The 22,106-nt window shown below is 39.1% G+C and overlaps 2 protein-coding genes across 3 annotated transcripts in view; one reads left to right on the top strand and one right to left on the bottom strand.

Moving 5' to 3' along the window:
• Positions 1-22,106, bottom strand: part of LOC132785895 (rap1 GTPase-activating protein 1) — a 102,831-nt gene that overhangs the window by 32,642 nt on the left and 48,083 nt on the right. Inside the window, 1 exon segment of the mRNA XM_060792211.1 lies at positions 11,723-11,909. Within this exon segment, the coding sequence (XP_060648194.1) occupies positions 11,723-11,909 (187 nt within the window).
• LOC132785943 (uncharacterized) overlaps positions 2,527-22,106 on the top strand; it is a 99,481-nt gene continuing 79,901 nt past the window's right edge. For both annotated transcript variants that reach the window (XR_009632378.1, XR_009632377.1), the window contains exons 1-2: positions 2,527-2,782; positions 17,184-17,257. The gene's annotated coding sequence lies outside the window, so the exon portion shown is untranslated. The remainder of the gene's footprint in view (positions 2,783-17,183; positions 17,258-22,106) is intronic.

Raw genomic sequence — 22,106 nt, 5'->3', positions numbered from 1 at the left:
TTTGTGAATGATGTGAATAATGTGAATGTTGTTCCATAGGATCGTGTGTGTGAACGTTTTTTTTTGTGGCGATTATAAATTGCTAAGCGACAATTTTCAGCTACAACACGATTCTCAGAAGTTGTTGTTGTTGCGTTTTTTAGTTTTTCTTGATTCTAATTCGAATGCGAATATAAATTTATTTTTGTTGTCTTTTTTTTTGTTTCACTGTTCAATTTGGGTCAATAACATTTGGCAACTTCAATGCGTTGCCAGCAAAAAAAAAAAAGAAAAACCAAAAAAGGCAGCCAAGGCGCCAAGTTCTGTGTAAAGGCCAACAACAACAACAACAATGACAGCCACAAAGTAATTGTAAAAAATAATTTACAGAAAATTTAGCTTTGGCTATTTTCATGTGCGGTTTGCAATCGGCAGCCAAATTGCGGCCAAACTAAAATAAATTATACGGGAAGCACACATTATATGCATATATATTTACATATATATAATCTGTTGAGTTTGGAATATTTGAAGCGAAAGTGTAGCGAATTTGTCAAGTTTGTTTTTGTTTCTCTCATTATGAATAATAAAGTGAAAATTTCAATAATAAAACGTCAAAATCATCAAGAGAATATTTAGCTGTTTTTGTTTGTTTATTGTTGAAAAGTGAAACAACTTTTACTTTTCGACGTACGCTGACAAAAGAGGCAGCTAAACAGCTTCAGATACAGATACAGATACTCAGATACAGAGATACAGATACAGAGATACAGAAATAAACACAAACTCGACTCGTTCAGTGACAAATTCTTTAGGCGAGTGAAACTTTGTGTAACTGTAACTCAGAGTCGATTTGCATGTGTATTTGTGTGTCGAGATATTTCTGTAAACATTTCATAATTATTTCAACGTGCGTCTCTCTCTTTCTGATCTACATATAAACAAATAGAAATACGATAGTTGCGATAGTTACGATAGCGTGTTCCAAGAATCGAGAACACAACCTGAACTATTTCGCCATCAGAACTAAAACACTTTACACATATTTGTCAACTGTTGACAGTCGACGGACGGCGAGAGAAACTGTCGCAATTTTGGCAGCTCACAATTTGTCAATCTACAGCCAGAAAAAAACACTTTTCCAGCGTGAAAATGTGAAAATGTTGTCTTATAAATAGGCACACAGCTGCCACTCGCCAGCAGTAAAATGTTTAATTAAGAATAAAAAACGCGAAACATTAACAAAAAACACAAAACTAATAAAGCGATAAAATAGAGGTCGCACTGTATAAATAAAAACCCGAGTGCTTATCGCTTTGGCCTCACACAAACACACAAAAATATTGTTTAAATATGAAAGAGAAATTTGTTTTGGACAAAGAAATGGGAAATTAATGACCCAAGGTAGTTAGAATACAAAAATACCCTTTCTTAAGGTGATTAATAGAGTGGGGTGGAAAGTTATCAACTCTTTTTTCTAATGATTCATAGAATAGATTTGTAAATATAACAAGAGAAACAACTGTTTGAAGTCATACGATATTATAGGAATTTAATCGTGATACGACTTCAGCAATTACTCATTTATTCTTATAGAATAATAACTAAAGTTGTAACGATAAGTGAAAATTTGGTTGCGATCAGGTAAAAATTCTAAAAGGTCTTTAAGAAATACCGACAAAATGGTATATTTTAAACTATGTGGTATATTTTGATTGAAGTAGTATATTCATATACCAAATATAAACTTTAGTACATTTTTAGTAGTTTTGTGGTATATTTTAACATTATTATTCAACTCAATTAACTGTTTAGATAGTTTTTGAATAGAAACATTTTAAAAATTAAATCATTTATACATTTTTTATTCCAATTGTTGGTTAATTTTCTTCTTCTTTCTTCTTCTTTTTTGACAAATCAGTAAATTTAACAAGCGAAACAATTGCTTGAGTTCATACGATATAGTATGAGAATTTAACCATGTTTACCATTTATATACCCCTTTGCCAGTCACCTTTACAGGGTATCACAAAGCGCGTTTATTATCTCGTGCGCTGTGCAATTTGACTGTGCAAATACAGCAAGAACACACAAAACACAATCCAAGACGAATCCAAGGCGAACCTTTCAGCACAGATATGATATGATATTGTGTACAGTATATAGTATGTGAATATGATTCTTCTTTCGTATCAGCTCTGCGCTTATCTCTCCAAGTTGCTCCACTGATAAGTGATTGCATTTGTTGCCTCACTCTGAGCCACGTTAAGGTAGCTACTGCTAGTGTGTAAATTGACAACTTGCAACGGTTGCTTGCTTGTTTAATTAATACCGCTTGTTTATAGACACTCCTCCTCCTCATCTTCCCTTCCTTTGGCTGCCACCTGAAGCCAGCCAAAATGTAGAAAGAATTGTTGTCATTGTCTTGACGTTTTCGTTTTTTTTTCATACGAGTATACGCAATTTCATTTCTTTTGCTTTGCAGGCGGCAACAATGCAGGCCGAGAGGCAACTGTTGTCACTGTCATTACACAACACAACAACAACAACAGCAGCAACAACAACAAATGACAAGCCTCTAGTCTGCAAATTGTTGTTGTTGGCAGCATCGGGTTGATTTTCATGCCGCATTGTCATCACATTTCTGAATGTATCCAACGAGTACTCGCACTCAAAAGTATTCATCCACATCCACAGTGGCTGCCATTGTCTGTGGACTTTGCGAGGCCTTCAAAATGGATGCGACAAACAACAAAAAACAACACACACGTGTGACAACAGAAGAAGACAACACAAGACTCGGGTAAGTCTCATTTACAAGCATATTCATAGTGCACATGATTTGAAATATTTTGATGAAATCGGTTTGACAAATTGCACAAAACAAACAAACGTATGCACAAAAGCTGATGAAATCTAAATGAATGAACGAATTGTTCAATTATTGTATTTACTCAAAGTTTACTTTCAACATTTCTTTAGAGTTTTCTATTGACATGCGAGAGAGTAATGTACTCGTAATAAATGATCTTGAGTTATTTTTGGGTTATGCAATTGCAACTTCATTCATTGCTCATCAATTTCTCCAATTCTATTCGATAACTTTCCCTCTTATCTCTCTATTTGTTGACAGATGATTCTTGAAATTGTTTTTCCCTCTCTCGCTTATCTTTGCTACCTGAAGTTATCTTTAGCTATCGATCAGTTGAGCTTATCTGTGATCTACCTCTACCTAAGATACTCGAATTGTGTATTTTTGTAGCGCATTCAGGTCTCGTCGTGTTGCCCTTCGCTTTGCTTTTAATCAGTCTGAGGCAATGCATAATAATCATCAGCATTATCATTGTCATTACTTTGAATGTGAGTGTGTGAGTGTGAGTGTATTGAATACTCCCCAACATTCATTTTTATGTTCACAAAGCGGCAGGCATACAAAATGCGGACTGCAAACAGTCGACTGCAAAATGCATATCCGGTCGCTTCGGCAAGGAAGTGACGATGGAGGCGACGACTCTCTGGAGGAGTCAGAGTCAGGCATTGCCTCTGTCCATGAATCACTAACTAACTAACCAGAGACAGAGACAGAGGCAGACACAGCATTGTTGCCTCGTTTGGCTCTCGACTGTTCTCAGAGTTGAAAGAGGGAAGAAGGGAGGGAATTTCGAGGCGCATTAATCGCCAGCCATTATGCAAGACACGCGCCTGGGGCGGCAACTGGCAACTGGCGATGGCAATGGCGATGGCGACTTCGACTGCAATCCATATGTAGAGGAGGCAGCCCACAGTCTAGTGTATAGAGCTGCCTCGTTGCAGCTCACTTTATATGCCACACGTCGTTAGTTACATAGCTTCCTGACCATTTAAGGGCAGCCAAGCCAAAAACTACAACGACGACGACGACAAAAAGCGAAAGCGTTTCCAAAGACCTTGGCGCGGGTTTTTCAACTTCTTGCGATGTGTTGCCCAGATGCAATATTACAGTACAACTCGCTCGCTCGCTCTTTTTTCCTAACCTAAAGATACACTCAGCGAGTCGCAGCAGGAAGTCGAGTGTCCTCAAGTGGCATTAGTTGCAAACCTTGACATCAAAGTGGGCAACGTCATAAATTTCCATTTCGATTTCCATTTCCCAGCCATGTGTTGTCGCGACCGCAAACTCAGCTGAGTGTGGATGGAGTAGAGTCTAGAGTCGAGTAGGCGGCACACACATAAAGTATCTGACAGATACATGGACTGCCTGACAGCCGAAAAAGCGACTGAGGAATGTGTGGGCGAAACGAAAGGAAAATTCTACATGAAAAGCTGATGTATAAGTAAATATACACATATCTAAAGTCAATGTCTCCCCACCTGCTGAGTAAATTGATTCGAGAGAGAACGCTTAAGAAGGTGTCGATAAGCGTTTACCATTGAGGCCACAAAAGAATTGAAATTGGAATTGGAAATGCCAATTAAAGCGGAATTGGAGCGTGCGATCCAAGCGCAGAGAGCAAAAAGAAAGAATACTTGTAATAATTCTAGCCAAAAGTCGTAAGTTGAAAATTGCCCAGGCGAAAGTTGGCCGCATAGATTGAGGAAGGAGAGGGAAAGAGGGGGGAGGAGGAAGTGGAAGCAGTAGTAAAAGTGCGTAGGTAAAAGAATCATAATGGGCGCATAATGATGATGAATGTGTAATCTTCATAATGATCAGAAGAGCCAAAGCGAAATGATGATTGCAGCGCTTTCGCTGAGTGTGGATGGTATGAGTATGAGTGTGTGTGTGTGTGTGTGTGTGTGTGGAACCTATGTGGAGAGTCTGCCGCAAAGTGATTTATGCGATTTATGTCAATGCCTCTGTGTGCCGCATTTATATTCTGTATTTCTATCTCTTTATTTTCTTCGGCATTTTTTTGTTGTGTGTTGGTTTCCAATCACTTTTGTTGCTGCCTTACAAATTGCCTGAAAATTCTTTTGTGTATGCGTATGCGTGTGTGTGAAAGGTCACACTTAAGTAGGTAGCTAAAAAGAGTACAGCGAGAGAGAGAGCGAAAGAGAGAGCGAGCACTTTAAATTACAAATACTTGTGTGTTATCAGTCAAGCGTTTGAAATGGTTGTTGCTTTTATTTAAATGAGGCAACTCCACTCCACAACCGCAACAGCAGCATTTTTATGTAAATTACTATAAAAATTGGTATTAAAAAAGCGACGCGCGGTTCATTGATAACGCAAACCTTGCATTAAATGGCTTAGTAATACAGTTTGGAAATCACCAGTGGCTCCCAAACTGCGACTCACATTCTCTGTGTTTCGGTTTTTGGTCATCGCCCACGTCAGTGGCTCGAGAACTGTAACACGTTTGTGACTAAGCCAGGGGAGAAAGAGAGAACAACAGCAAGACAGACGCCAATTACAACGCCCAAATTGCATTTAATTAATGAAAATGTATCGCCAAACACAACCCACACACATTTGTACACCTAGAAGAAGCAGAACTCACCTCTCTGTGATTGTTGTTGTTGTTATTGTTGTTGATGTTGTTGTGGTTATTATGGTGATACTGTTGACTGTTGTTGTTATTGTTGTTGCTGCTGCTGTTGTGTTGTTGTGCTGCCGCTGCGGCGGCTGCTGCTGCTGCTGCTGAGCTCGAGCCCGACGACGACATTCGCGATCCGGGCAGATCGCGCCACCTTAACACCCCCATGACCGCCTGACGCACCCAACGCCGTTCAGCGCCTTCGCTGTAAAATGCCACCTTCGCTTGTTGTTCTGCTTCTTCTTATTCTTCGTCTTGCGTTTGCAAGCAGTTTCTCTGTTTCTCTGCTGCTTCTTGCTGTTGTTGTGGTTGCTGTCTAGGCTGACTGCATTGATCGATAGAAGGAAGAGGGAGACAGCTGCCAGTTGCTCTTGTTATTGTTGTGGGCGGCATGCAATTCAAACTGTAGCCGCAGCCGTTGAGCTAATTGTTATAATTTGGTAAAGTCGTTTTTCTTCTCTTCAAAATTATTATGACTTTTGTTGTTGTTGCTGTTGTTGTTGCCTGGCTGTATATTTTGTATTTTTTTGCGTTTTCTTTGCACGTCGTTCGACTCGTTTGACGAGTTATTTGTGTTGCTTTTTTGCTGCTGCCTTTTCAATTTTTTTTTTGGTTATTTTGTGTGAGTTAGCCAATGGCTGTCAAACTGTAACGGGCCGCTGACGCGACTTTCCAAGCGTCAAAGCTGAGCTTTTTATGCAAATAACACTCGCACTGCGCAAATTTCTAAGCAAATATTTTCACTTAACTCAAACACTCACACATACGTACTTACACGACACACACACACAATCTCACATACAATTCACAGACGAAATGATGTTTTATTTTTGTCAGGCGAATGCACCTCCAAAAGAGTTGCAATGCGAGTGAGCGAGAGAGTGAGACACAAAAAACACACGCACAAAATTATATTTTTAAATTTGTAATTTGTTGCATGGAGTGCAACTGCATCTGTGCATTTGGTTTTGATTTGGAATTTATAAATAACTCGCGTGCGTTTTTCTGTTGCTGTTTTGAATTTGTAACGAACAACGAACCGACTACGACGACGACGACGTCGACGATGCTCTGACGAAGTCTGCTTCTACTTCTGCTTCTCTGCTGCTGCTGCAGTCCGACAATAAACAAAACACAACCGAACCGGAGCGCACGTCTGCTTCGTATGCTGGCTCCGTTAACAGAGCTGTGCTAACAGCGTGCGACGTTAACAGCGGCACACGCATGTTAGCGCTCTCCGAGAGAGAGTTGCTGCTCTGTTACTGTCCAACAGTTCATGCGAGCATAACAGCCAATTACAGCGACTGTTGTTTAACAGCCGGAGAGCGCCAGCATGTAACAGCACACTGTTATGGCTGTTAAGATATGGAGTTGCGTGCGCTAGAGCGAGACAAGCGTAGGCAGCGCGCGAAAAACGTAAATTTCAAATTGAAATTTATCAAGGGAATTTCAGAGTTTCGTTTATTAAATTGTTTTACAACTTTTTACAAAGAAACTACGCACTTTTGTACGCTGCTCGAAGATGGTACGATAAGTGGCAACGTATTAATGATTCAGCAACGGAATACGCCCGCAAAAGTGTGATAAAAGAGTGGGAAATATATTTTTGGGTTCCACATAAATAAAACTATTTATACCGAGTATAGAGATGTGGCAGATTTATGCGCTAGACCCACTTGACCTTGGCATTTAAGCTATAAAACGAGTCGAATTTGAAAATTTCAACTAAAGAAATGCAACAATCGAAAGAACAAAAGCAATGAAATTAAATTGTTCACACAAAAACAACGCGTTGCACACGTTTCTAGTTCTTGGTGCGCTTTTTGTTTATAAATAAATAACGAAATGGGGGCGTGGGAGGCGTGGCCCTAAGCTGAGTAACAAGCTTCATCACGCCCGCATTGAAACACAGCCCCAAAAAACAAAGCAACCCAGCTTTAAAATTAGTTGTAAACTAAAGAGTTAGAAGAAGAAATTGTTGTTGTCGTTGTTGTTGTTGTTGCTGCTGTCAGACAGACGGCAATCAACAACGAAGCCAGCGAAGCAGCAACTTGGCAAACAACAGAGCCAAACCTCAGTTGAGCGGAGGGAGTCAGGTAAAGCCAGGAGAGGGACAACGGAGAAGGGGGAGCGGGGAAAGAGGAGCCGCAATGTGGCCCTGAAGCGCCTTGGGGCCAACGTCAGCGTCGACGTCTGCGTCAAAGCCACAAAAAAAAGTGCCAGCGACTGAAATCAACAGGCAAAAAGCAAAAAGCGAATGGACAAAGCAAAGAAAATAGTTTAAAGTTGCATTGTTTCTATGCAGGTGCCAACAAAACAGAGAGGGGTAGCGAGGGGAAATTAAAAAAGCCGCAAGTAAAGCAAAAGTTCGGCTAATAACGGCAAAAGATTTCCCAAACTTGGCAACAAAAGAGACGAAACGAGACGAGATGAGATGAGACTAGAAGACATGCAACAACCGGAAAATAATTATAAATTTTACAAGTGCAACACGTGCAAAGAGTGAGAGAGAGAGAGAGAGAGAGAACTATGCCAGGTAGATCATAGAAGAAGCCTTGGGAGTTGCTTTATCTCTGACTGCCATCTGTGGCCGAGGGGACTTGGATTCCGTGTAGGCAGCGCTATAGATAAAAATCACACACTCCACACACAGGTGTGAGTGTGTGTGTGCAGTTCATTCTGATGCAAAAACTGCACTGATAGAAAAAGGTAGTTAGGAATATTGTTTCTAAGAAAAAACTGTTTTGATTCAACAACAATTTAATCATCATTCGAAACCGCAACAAGAAATTTATAATGAGTTCAGTTCAGAAATCTTTGAAATTTTGTTAGAAATTTAAAATGATTCATATTTATTATGTAAAGCATATTTTATTGATTTTCATTTGTTGGAATTTACAATTATTCATAAAAGTACATTTTATTGAATTTCATGCTGGTATTTACCCTCAGAACTTTATTTACTAAACTTATTTCTTTCTATTTTTGGTTTGGAAGCAACATTTATTTAGAATGAAATAAAGCAAATGAAAATGAATCCAAGCACTATATTTATACAACCTAATTAGTAAATTAAGCATATTAAATAGCTGTATATTTAATATTAATAAAATTTTGTTTCATTTTCATTTGCTTCAGTTCAAACTAAGTAAATTTAATGAGATTAAATTTGAATTGAAACATAACTTAACACTTTAAGAGTTTCTTCTTGCAATATTATCAGTTATTTCCTGTTCTAAATTGAGTCAAGAAAAGCTTATTTTTATTCACATTGTTTCTTTATTTAATCGCTATTTTAAATACCAAATGAAACCACAAAAGCTTTGCAATTTTGGATTGAAGATTAAAGACATTTTATCTGCAATTTATTCTAAGGAACTGCTTTCGAAGTTATGAGTCGAGTTATTTTTAGTTGAATACAACTTTCCGTTGTAGGAATAAAGATTAAAGCACGCCAAGGCCTTGAAATTCAGTTTGTGAATTTGTTCGCCATGAATAAAGAACACAATCTTTTTCGCTCAGTGTAAGAACAGAGCATAGAGAACTTCTCAATTCGCGTCGACTGTGGGAGTTGCTTTGCTCGCTGGTGTGTTGATGATCCAAGAGACACAGACACAAAGACAGAGACGTCGTTGCGGCTGACGACCATGGCAATTAACAACTTCAACGTTCGTTGCATGCCCCCCGTTTGCGCAGCTGCCTCACCTGCCCCCTCTTCTCACTCTCTTTCTCTGCTTCACAGCAGACAAATTGCATGCAGCCCATTGAAATACACACAAACAAACACATGTGTGTGTGTGTGTGTGTGTGTGTTGCATGTGGCAGCTTCTAATGTGGCACTTGGACTGGGCGATAATGTGGCAGCAGCAGCGTGAAAAATATGCAAGAAAAACGCGCGCAGAAAAAAGCCAAAATGAAATGCTCAACTTGAATTTGTATTTAAGTAGGAGAAGAAGGAAAGAGGCAGGGGGATGGGGAGGGGGAAGGAGGGAAGCACTGCAAAGTGCGGCATAAATTTTAGCAGCTTTGCGGCAGACAATGAAAAACCTCAGTGGCGGCCTATTTCCGGCTGCAAGCGAATCCCCAAGATACAGAAAAAAGCAAAAGATACAAATGTATCTGCGAGTGTGTGTGGGCCACATTTAAATGGACGGCGGCTTAATTAGGCGTCCCAACTAAACAGCAGCAGCTGTGCGGGAAGAAGGGAACTTGTGGAGAAAGGGGGAGTGGCAGAGAGAGATTCAGAAGGAGGCAGCAAGGATACGCGGCAGATGCCAACACACACTTGATTAGCCCGAAAGTATGCAATGGCCATTGGCGCGTGCAGCAATGCGGCAAAGCGCCTGCCACGCGCTGTGGCATGCAACAGAGATTTATAAAGAACTGGGTACAGTTTGACAATCACTGAACTACTGAAATTCAATTTAGCGACTTGGGCAAACACATAATTTTTGTTTAATTTTGCAAAAAGGAGCAGCTAAACGTCGCATGCCTCTTTTCACGTTGCAACGTTGCAACTGCAACCTAGTTTGCGTCGCTTGGCATCGCCTTCTTCTTTTTTAGCCCGCATAAAAGTTTTAAAAGGCAGCAGCGTCATTCGGGTTAAGCGAGGAGTTGCTTGCTTGCCCAGGCCCGCATATTGTTGCAAGTGGCAGCAACAGCAACAACAACAGCAGCAAGGGGCAAGGAGCACGAAAGTGCAAACACAAGGAGGCAAGACCCGGGCAGCGTTGCAAGCGCCTTTGATGGCAAAGTTTGCATCGAAATTTCTTGAGAAAACTAAATTAAAATTTGAAAAGAGGTTGCCAAGTGGCTGCAGCGCAATACAAAGCAAGCGAGAGGGGGAGAGAGTGTGAAAGAGAAGGACGGTTGGTGTTGAAGTGGTTTCAATGCTGAATCGAGTGGCGGCTGCCTCAACAAATGCAATTATCAAGTGGATTATGTGTTAATGGGTTTACATAAGTCGCACAGAAAATAATAAAATTTCTTACAATAACGCCAAAATCTTAGAAAACTAATTCTTACACTTATAAAACAAACAATTACGTTTAATTTATCAGCAAACTTTACATAAATTTAGTATTAGCGCCAGCTGGCGTTAGTTGTGGCTACTGCATGTCGCATCGCCCTCTAGTAACAGCTAAAGCAACTAACTGTGTGGCGCTAACTATTGCTATTTGAGCTTACTACACTTTTCAAATGAGTAGCGCCAGCTAGCGGTAGTTGTCGCTGCGCGTCATATCACGACGCCCTCTACTTTGCGGCCTAAGCAACTAACTGCGTGGCGCTAACTATTGTCAGTTCTGCTAACTACACACATCAAGTGAGTAGCGCCATCTAGTGGTAGCTGAGCTTACTATGTATGTCATCTACAAGCAGTGGTCTAAAGCAGTGTACTGCTCAACTACTTTCAGCACTGCTTGGGCCGTGCACTGCTTTTGTTCAATGCTTGGGGCGCTCTATTGCCCGCGGGCGGTATTAAAAGCGCCTGCTCAGTGTCGACGCGCTGTCAAATTGCAACTGAAAAAGCGCAACTAATTTGTGAGCTGGAATTGAAATTGAAATTTATTAATCAAAAATAGTGGGGCAAGCAAAGGCTGTTCCGCTTGGCTGTTTGCTGGCCCAGCCACACCCATCAGCTGCCAAGCAGCTGAAATTGGCCATAAAAAAACTAAAATGTAAAACTCCCAGAGGAGACAACAAAGACAACTCGCGTAATCCCTGGCAATTCAGCAATAGCATGACACCCGCACACACAAGCACACTCACACACACACACACATGCAGCTGTATGACAATAATGCGTATTTTTGTTAGAGACCACAACAAAGCGCAGATTATGTCAAATTATACAGATGTTTTTAAAGGTGCGCTGAAGTTGTAGAAGAGATAAAGATACAGAGAGAGATAGAAAGAGAGGGGGCAAGGGTCGTCTGTGGGGGGTGCGAATAACAGACTTGTGGCAATTTGCCGCCTGCATTCCACATGAGCATTGTTGTCGCAGTTCTTCTCGTTGTTGTTGTTGTTGTTATCGCTTTGTTGTCCTAGTTGCCCATTTTTATGACAGAGGGGGGACAGTAAAAATGTTAACGACTCTTGGCTGCAAGTTGCGATTTTATGGGTCAGCCGCAGCATAAGGGATGTTCTTCTGTGTTGTGTGGCGTGTGTCGTGCCACAACTTGTGGCACATTGTGTCAGGTCAGTGGATAAAGAGACGAACTGCAACTCACCTGTGAGAAGTAGGCTGGGAGCACACAGCGTTGATCATCGAGACGCGAGCATTGCACTCTCTCCAGCAGCTCGAAGAGATCCTGTGTGGCGCCTCGCAATCGTTCCGGACTGTGGGTGACGCTGCCACCAACTGTTTGTGCCGATTGTTGCTTCTGGTTGTTGCCCGCCATGAAGGCATGCTGGCGTCTATGGAAGAGAGAAAGAAAAAGAAGACAGGAAACTGTTTAATAATAGTGCACGCAAAAAACTAATCACAAACTGCAAACTGCAAACTTCAGAGTTGTGTGTGCGCAGCCAAGCTGAGCAGGCAAACGAAAAAGAAGTCAAGTCAAGTGAAGTCAAGTCAAAGCACTTGGCAATGTCACAGCTCTTGGACTTGGCGTTTTGGTCATGCAATCTCTTCATGCTTCAGCGCCAACTACAACAAGAACTACGATTCCACAATCCCAACTTGCATTCAATTGACTGCGCAAACTCAAGTGGTTTCTACCTAAGGGTAAAGCCAGACCCTTGAGGAAGAGGAGAAGGGGAAAGCGAAGAAGCAGAGAGTGCCACTAGAACGTTGTTAACTTGGGCCACAGCTGCGGAGTAGTCAAGATCACACACAGAGTGAGAGGTAAAGAAAGGGCAGTGGAGAGGGGGGAGCAAGGGTTGACAGCGAGCTGTGAATAGAAGCTTGACATCGACAGAAAAGCTAAGCACAGCGTTTAACTAAAGAAAGCGACAGGAGTTGAGAAAACAAAAGCAAAGTAAAAGGGAGGAAAATGCTGAAAAATGTTGTACTTTATAAGGTAAACAAAGGAAAAGGTAGAGAACTAGAGAAGTGAAATATAGTGGAGTATTTATAAGGAAAAGAGTCCGAAACAAAAGAGTTAAATAAATGATATAACATTATGTGAAATGGAGAAGAGTTATTTAGAGTCAAGAACTTCAAATTAGGAGTTAAATGAATATAAAAGTAATAAGAACTAAAACAGTTGTTTAAATTCGAAAAATTTTTGGGATTTCTAGATTTTTTTTTAGATTTTCGATCTTGATTTAAGAATAAACCTTTTTGGTTCAATTTTGACTTACAAACAATCTTGATTCAAGATTTTATTCTTGATTTTAGCACAATTTTTCATTCAGTGTATGTATATTTTAGTTCTTATTACTTTTTATTCGGATAATTTTGCCTAAAGTATCCTAACATACATATGTGTAAAATATTAGGAGAGGAATATGTTATGCCTAAAATTCAAGCAAAAGAAACTATTTTAAAGAAATATGTATCTTAAAACTTAAATGTTTTCCATCTCCATCTTCTATTCAAAAATAAATCAGAAAATATGTTTACTAAGTCTGCTTCTTTAAGCAAAATCAGTTTACTCATTGTTATACATTGTTACTAAAATGAATAACGATCACAATGAACAAAGTTGAGGCTTAGAAATTGTAAAGAATTGAATATGAAAAGTGTGCAAAATAGTTCCCATTGATGATCTCGTAGAGAAGTGAAGAGAACTTTCCTATAAGTTGCCACAACAATTGCCAAAAGGAGAAGTGCACTTGAGAAAAGGATTCGGATAGTTGCCTTTTGCTTTTTAGTGTTTCGCTTTTTGCTCTTAGCTTTTCCTTGAGCTGTCAGGAAATGTCGAGAACTGAACTGAGCTGAGGGAGAAATGCACGGAGTTCAAGAGTGAAGCATTTCTCAACTTTTTAAGTTGCTCTCACGCATCAGAGAACACAACAACAACAGCAACAAAGAGAACAAGAATTATGAGTGCCTCTTGAATATTTCAGTAATTTTTGCAGCATTTGTTTTTTTGTGTTTTTTTGCTCTCCATGTTTATTGTCACTTGTGCAATGTTTTTTGCGCTCATTTGAATGCGAGTTGTGTGTGTGTTGAAGTCTGCTCTCAGATGTTTCCTTTTTCTGTTTTTTTTTGATGGCTGAAGTTTTGTTGCAGCCGTTGCCACTTTTGTTGACACACAAAAAGCAACAAGCGCCTCAAAAAGAACACACAGAGCAAATCAGCAAAGAGATGAGGAGAGAGGGAGTGAGGAGGGGGAAAGAGGGAACTTCAGAGGAGACCTCAAAGCGACCTCAGCTGGCCCAAAGGAGCACATCACATACTCGAAGAGGATGTCGTAGTTGTTCCAGTTGTTGTTGACATTGTTGTTGTTGTTGTGGTTGTTGTTGTTGTTAGGTGTGTGCAGCTGCTGCTGCTGCTGCTCCACATTCTCCCAAAGACAATAAAAACAGCACGAATATTGTCAGTAGTTGTTGTTGTTATTCTAGATGCACATGGAGCTGCTTCTGCTCCTGCTTCTTCTTCTGCTCTGCTCCTCCTTCGGCGGCCATAAATTAACACCTCCAGAGAGAACTGAAGCATGAAGATGCCTGCCGAAGAGGAAGAAGAAGCAGAAGAGGGACAAGGATGCTTGGCATACATAAAAATCATAAAATGATGACAGTTATGCGAGAAGGATATCAAAAACAAGACAACAACATGCAACGTGCACCGTGCAACGCCACTCAGTTGCCTCATCACAACTCAGCTCATGATCGCTTCAAACAACAACAAAGTCAAAAGTAGAAGAAGCAGAGCAGCGAGTGTTGATAGTTTGAAGTGCGTGCCACAAAGTGGCAGAGAAAGTGGATTGCTGCAACCCGTTGTCTCGTAATACGAGAACTACAAAGTAGTTGCAACATGGAGGGGGAGGAAGAGTAGGAATCGGAAGTTAGAATACTAATGAAAGGAATACAAATCGCAGCTGTCAGTCATACTTTTAGATCGATATTCAAGTCACATAGATATGAAATATTGTAATCTTTTGACTAAACAAAATCTGTTCAAAGAAACAAATGAAATTTCAAATGTAAATTCCGATTTAAATCTTGAAAGATCAAAGAATTCACTGAAAAATTGAAATTCAGTTTTAAAACTCTATCTGATATCAAAAATTTAACTGAAATACTTTACAATAACTATCATTTATATCTTTCAATATTTCATTAAACATCTGAGCTAAAAAGTCAACTTATAAACTTGAATGTTGTATAATTCAAATTCAGTTTATAAACTCTATACAAAAACAGTTTACAATTCAATTGAAATAACTCAATTATTGATATGAAATATTCTAAACTTTTGACTAAACAAAAATTATTCAAAATTTTAAATACTAAATTCAGAATATTGATTTAAGTCTTTGAAGATTAATGCGAAAAATTTAACTGAACTACTTCAGCACTGTAAAATTCAGATTCAGATTTAAAACTCTAACTCAAAACTGTTTAAAATTCAATTGAAATAATTTAACTAAGCCACAACTCCATTTGACAAGTTTCTAAATCAATAAAATCGTTTTATATTTCATTGTTGTCTGCATATTAATATGCAACTAAAGCATAGAAAAACCTCTCAACCTTGCTCATAAACAAACATTCAATACAACTTGTTTTGAATTGAAAACAATTCAATCAACTGCAGCGTTTCGTGTTTCAATCTGCATAAAACACAAATATTTGTTCATAACATGTTTTCGTTTCTCTCTCACTAAATTGCTCATAAAACATAAAACAGGGATTGGAATGACTTCCTTTAGCTAAACACAAAACATAATTTAATCTACCAAAAGATATCAAATGTCGAATGAAATGCAAATTTCAATGGGGAATTTTAACACTTGTAAATGCATTGGAAATAGATTTAAATATCTTTAATAACTTCGTTTCATACAATATTTCGAGCTAACATATAATAACAAATATTTGTTAGTTGGAAAATCGAATGAATTTATGGATTTTTGCAAACAGCATCAGCAAAGGAACTCGACGTAGTTTTTGGCTGATCAAATTACGAGCAAAACATTTTATTGCATTTTTATGACAATTTTTCACATGAATTGACAGGGAAAAATGCGCTTCAACTTCAGATTCAGCTTCAGCTTCAGGCAGGGCGACAAAGTCCGCATAGAAATGAAAATTGAAATAGAAATAAAATCAGAATCGGAATCAGAATCAGAATCGAAGCGGAGTTTAGAAGCTGAGCATAAAAATGAATGAATGTCCCTAACAAGCAATAAAAATCAGAAAAATATGTGTGTGTGTGTGTGACAACAACAGGATGAATACATGACAACCGATGGCATCCTTACAAGGGGGGAAGGGAAAGGGAACGTGGACAGCTGAAAAGTCAGCAGGCGTGGAAAGGGAACATTCAGCAGCGGGCATCAATTGCATTTTCTCTGGCTGTTGCCACCCACAAAAAAACATTACGTTTCCGGTTGCAAATGTTCTTGCAGCAGTTACCGTTGCGCCTGCGTCTGTGGCATGCCACAAGGCATTGTTCCACTTCTCCGCCCCTCCCTACCCCGCCCACTTCATTAAAAGCTATTACGAGCTAAACAAAGCGTTAATATTTCCTTAGCTCAGTTCTCAGCTCGCTTATTTCTCTTTTCCACACCAAAAACTGTTCATTAAATGCAAATTTATGTCACCCACCCAACCTCAACCCCCTTCCCTCTCCTCTCTCCCCTATCCCCTTTTCCTTCCTCCCCCCTCTGCCTTAACTCATTTGGCATGCGCGGCGCATTGCGCGTGTTTTAAAGTTTTGCCGCCGAGTTCAGAGTGGAAAATGTTTACTAATGAAAGAAAAACAATTACAACAACAACAGCTAAGAGGGGCGTGTTGACAGTCGGGAAAAGGAGTGAAAGAAGATATATGACCTGCTTCGCTGCACTTAATCACAGCCCCAACCAAGCAACAAACAAAACGGCAAACGGACGGAGACAGGCGGCAAGTGTTTCACTTAGAATGCGCCGAAAAAATACGAATATATTTCATAGAACTCGGAAAAGTCGAAGGGGAAAATACTCTCTCTCGAAGAAAGTATCTAAAATGAATTATTATTATTATTAGGGAAATTCTTTCGATCTTTCAAAGAACGAATAAAAAATGAATTATTATTATTATCTTAAAACCCTTTCAAAGAAAGTGCCAAATATTAATTATTTTTATTATTATATTATTGTCAAGAAAATATATTGAAAACCCGATTAATAATCTTACATATCTTTCAAAGAAAGTATCTAATATGAATAATAATTATATTATTATATTATTATCAAGGAATTACTTTCAATCTTTCAAAAATGAATTATTATTATGATTAAGCGAATACTTAAAACAAATCTATTTTTATCTTAAAAACTTTTCAAAGTGCCAAATATGAATTATTATTATTATTGTTGAGGAAATACTTTGAAAAACCCGATTACTAACTTAAAAATCTATCAAAGAAAGTATCTAAAATGTTTAACTTTTATAATTATCAAGAAAATACTTTGAAAAATCTATTACTAAATTTTGGTTTCATAAAAAGTATTGAAATTTGGTTTTATATTTATTTTATTTATTATTACAGTTTATTCGTTTTATAAAAGTATTCGATTCTTTTTTTTTTTTCCTTTCAGGTTTTGCTGAAAGTTGGATTATAAGATGTGAAATAAATTTGATATACAACTATTAAAATAATAACTAAAGAAAGGTAAGTTCTTCATTAAATATCTATCTTAAATACTGGAAAATCTTTAAAATGTGGCACATAAGAATTAGTTGAGAACTAGATAAAAATTGCTAAAACTCTTTGTTAATTGAGGAGACTAAAGTATTTAACTTGACAGTAATTTGTTATAGATTATAATTTTCATTTCGTAAACTCTTCTTTTGAATATTCCCTACACATTCGATGACAAAATCAAGCGACTCTCAGCCATGAAGTAGAGCCTGAGACTTGAGTTGGGTTTTTTGTTGTGCAAGGTTCAGTTTGGGGTTTCTGTTTGGGTGTTTTTCGAGTTTGGGTTTCTCGCTTGGCTTTTTGGATATCCGCTGTGTGGTTACGTGGGAAAAACACTTGTCTCAGCCTGAGAAAGAGAAGCAGAAGCAGAAGCAGATGAAGCAGCTCTGCAGATTTTGATAGAGAATCAAGTTCTCTTTTCAGTCTTTTTCTCTGTGTAGTTTTCAGTTTTCAGTTCTCAGTTGTCGCTGCTCCCCGGGCGCTAATTAGTGAGTCAAGTGAGTTTTCCCAGTGAGAAATTACAGGAAATGTCCAGGCAGGCAGGCAGACAACAAATCAAGTCCCAAAGGACAAAGGCGACACACACGCAGAGAAAGAGACAGGCAGAGAGAGAAAGAGAGAGAGTGCTAATGGGTCAGCTTAGAGTTTTTGAGTTTCAGTGGAAACTGGAGCACAAAACTGATAATATCGCCTAGCACACATAGCAAGGACATAGAAAGGACTCGCACCGACTGCAGTGCGATGCACTTTTCGATAAGCTAAAAACACAAACTGGACAAAGGACAAAGGAGAGCGAAATAGGGGCACATGTAAAAGGATATGCCAGCGACAAAAGTCACAATCAGACCGAGAAAGGAAGAGGGAGAGAGGTCGCCGGGGTGTCCTGGCTTGGCCTGGCCTGGTCTAGGTCGTAATTAATAGCATAATTGTAGCCGCAGGATATATGTGAACAATTTATACGAAAAGTACGTGAAAATGACGCCAGTTACACTTAGAGCTAAATCCTCGAGTCAATAACCGAGCGTGAGCGTCATTTATGATGAATGATGATGGCAGGACATTCAGAGAGAGAGTTGAGAAAGTCGCCTTGCGGAAGTGAAGGAACTGAAGAAAGCAATAAAAGGAGCAAAAGGGCGGATTAAAGAAAGAAACGAGGCTAAGCTAAGGAAATGGGAAATGGGGTGGCATTATCCTTAAGAACAGGAACAAGATGCAACAAAGGGGAAAGAAGTCGCGACGCGCTCCGCGTGAATTGTCATTAAAATTAGTTGCAAGTCTTGGACGCGGCATTCAGATTTCAATTCGGATTCAGATTCAGATTCGGTTTTCAACGATTTCGATTCGCATTCGCGTGAAAGTTTTTCTCATTTCCGCCAGCGGAAAAACTTGTCCCTGCCCATTTCCCTATTGTGTCTGTGTCTGTCGAAGGACTTGTCTTCAAGGGTTGCAAAACGGGTTTCTCGCTTCGTTCAGCCTCATGAAAATGCAACACGTTCCACGCTCCTAGAAGACGCTTCTTGAGATGATGTCAGCCAGGTACAGGCAACGCTTTTCCGCTTTTCCGCTTTTCCGCTTTCCTCGCTTTCCTTTCGCCCGCTCGTAAATTAGCCACAAATTTGCCGTAAAAGTTGAGGCTGTCAAGACTTTTTTCCTATTTTATTGGTTGGCTATTTGCATAATTTTCATTTCCCTACTTCAACTCCTTTTTTTTGGGTTAAAATTACACAATTTTCGTGGCGATTTTCCAACATCTTTTATTGATAACCCCAAGAAAGAAGAAGGAACTTGTTTCTGCTGCTGACAAGCTGTAAAATTTATAGCGTCACAGCTTCTTAGTTGATCGATCGAAGGAAAGTGGCCGCATTTACTCGTAAAGTGAAAGTGAGACCAGAAGGAGGAGTTTTCCCCTTTCCCCCTTTGGGCAGCTGCGCTGTGGTCAGTGGAAAACATGGGAAAAACAATCAGCAACTGATGCTGATTGCCGCCAGGCAGATTAGCTGAAAATGTGATTTAGTTCTTCTTCATCTTCATCTTCTTCTTTTGCCCTGCAACCTTTTCTCAACCTAAGCAAGAACTGGGTGAGAGGTGAAAGTGTTGGATGGATGTATGTAGATCAGGTTAGTCAATGAGAAAAGAACTTGTGATGCGATGCCAGATTAGAATACTCGTATGCATAGCTAATAGATTGACTAAGCAGCTGAGTTAAGGAATGGGGAAGGGAAGAGGTAAGCAGTGTGTGAGGGAGCGAGTGAAAGGATGAACAGACGAAGATCAACAGAGTCAAAGACGATTTGAATATTCAACACAATTAATAAGCATGCTAAGTAGCTGAGAAAAAAAGCAAAAGAAAGACTGAAGTGTGAGAGAAAGAGAAGAACAAAGGAATGCAGAAGAACCAACGATAGATAAAAATATAGAAGATGTTGAGGTTGAAGATGTGAGTTAAGATTCTTGAGAGGGATTCTTGAGTAGAGAGTTGGAAAGTGCGAAAACTTTTAATTAAATTAATAACAAACTACAAACCAAAAGATGAGAGTGAAGTTCTAGGGAAGATCTCAGCTTTAAGATAGCAAACTATTTTCGTGCTAGAATTCAGCTAAAAATATAATTCTTTAAAGGAAATTTCCTATGAGTAGCACTCATTATTTTTAAAGACAAGGATTTCAGCTTAAGGATCTTACTGAATAAAATTTCCTAGGAGACACACTTAATTATATTAAAAGCACAGATTTCAGGCTAACGAGAGTGAACTATTTTATTATTATAATTCCGCTTATAAAATGATTCTCTTAAGGAATTTTTCTACTTGTAAAGACAAAGACCTTGGCTTAAGAAAAACTAACTATTTTATTAGTAGAATTCCGATAGAGAAATGATTCACTGAGGAAAATTTCATAGGAGACGCACTCATTATTTTTAAAGACAACGATCTCAGCTTAAGGAAAGTTAACTATAGTTAACAAAATATATTTTGTTACTATAATTCCGATAAGAAAATGATTCACTAAAGGAAATTCCCTATGAGGAATTGTCTTTCAAAGACAAAGAGGTCAGCTTACAGAAAGCAAACTATTTTTGTATTAGAAGTGAGCTTAGAAAATGATTCAGTAAAGGAAATTTACAAGCTTTAAGAAAGCAAACTAGATTTGTGAGCTGTGATATGATTTTTGAAAGGAAATATCCTGGGAGATGCACATATTACTATAAAAGACAAATTTCTCAGCTTAAGAAAGGCAACTAATTTTGTAGAATGTGATTCTCTTAAGGAAATTTCCCAGGAGACGCACTCATTACTTTCAAAGACAATCAATTTTATTACTAGAAGAAACTATTTTATTACTAGCGCTAAGAAAATGGTTCACTGAAGAAAATTTTCTAGGAGTAGCACTAATTTTGTATTAGAATTCAGTTGGGAAAATGGAATTGAAAGGAAATTTCACTCATTACTTTTAAAGGCAAAGGAACGCAAACTGTTTTATTTTTAGAAATTGAATTGAATTAAAGTGGCACTCATTACTTTTAATTTTAGTTATCAACTCTCTTGTAAAATATTATTTGTATTTTTGAGCTTACAATGAAGTCAACTTGTTTAGCCCTAGAACACGTGAAAGTCGTGTGATAAATAACGCCTGAAACGAGTCTATCAAGAGCTGTCTTCTGTCGACTATCGAGTGTCGAGTGTTCACTCTTAACCCATTTCGCGGTCTACTTAACGTCCACTCAGTGTGATCCATTAACCATTATCCAATTGACAAAGAGCTCGAGGCGCACGATCCAGATCATCTTTGTGTGTGGATAATTATGCAAATAGCAACAAGTCAACAATCCATTTCGCTCTTCTCGCTCTCTCTCCCTCTCTTTCTTCTGGCTTATATAACTGCCAGCAGCGTCATTAACAACTACAAGCGATTCCCCCCTTGGTGTTCTCTTCCGTGCTAAGTGTTCATTTCCCCCTTTGAGCAACTTCAATTTGACACGCAATTGAGTTCAGCGCAACCTGTTGACTGCTTCCCCCCCTTTCTCCCCCTCTTCCTCTTCCTTCTTTGACTTGGATTGAAAGTTCTCCTTGGCAAATGCAGCATGAAAATGGCTTCGAGTGTTGATATTTTTATGCTATGTATATAAAAATAGCCCAGCCAGGCTTTTTAGTTGTGGCAGCCACTTTGCATATTAATGCAGCGCAGTCAGACACTCAATTGATGTGCCACAAACACGCGCCACATGCCACGTGCCTCCCCAAATATTATAAAAAAAGGCGCGCTTTTCTCTCTATCTCAAGGTGTTGGTAGCAGATACTTTTCTTGGTCACTAATTATTTAAACTCGAGAGAACTTTAGCAGTGTCTTTCTCTTTCGCTTCGCTTCGACAAAGTTCTCCAAATAAGTTGCGTGGGTGAAGTTGAACGCAAGGTCGAAAATACAGCAAGTGCTGCAATCAGCTTGGCTCAATCAGCAAACGTTAACGTTGCCCAAGGCAACCACAACTGGTTAATTTGCAATTATATGGCCAAAGCAAAAAAAGAGATGTGGGACGCTGCTTTGTGGGCTTTTTCGATGATGTGATGCCAAGAGATCCAAAGCAATCCAAAGCAATCCAAAGCGATGCAAAGCGATGCGAAGCGAACGATTCGCAACGCATTTCCTCAAAACATTCGCTGTCGCATTTGACAGCTTGACAATATTGACATATTGAGCGATGGAAGTGGAGTCAAGACTCGCTCAATTGATGGATCACCAGGTAGTTAAGTGTAGTAAGCTGTGCCGTGTTAGTAGGTTAAATGTCAACATGTATTATTATTACAGCTGTCCGATTACCGCAC

The sequence above is a fragment of the Drosophila nasuta genome, chromosome 2L (genome assembly GCF_023558535.2).
Source record: "Drosophila nasuta strain 15112-1781.00 chromosome 2L, ASM2355853v1, whole genome shotgun sequence".
NCBI classification, from domain to species: Eukaryota; Metazoa; Arthropoda; class Insecta; order Diptera; family Drosophilidae; genus Drosophila; species Drosophila nasuta.
The sequence above is the reverse complement of the archived record's forward strand: the minus strand, read 5'-3'. Positions and strand labels throughout refer to the sequence as shown.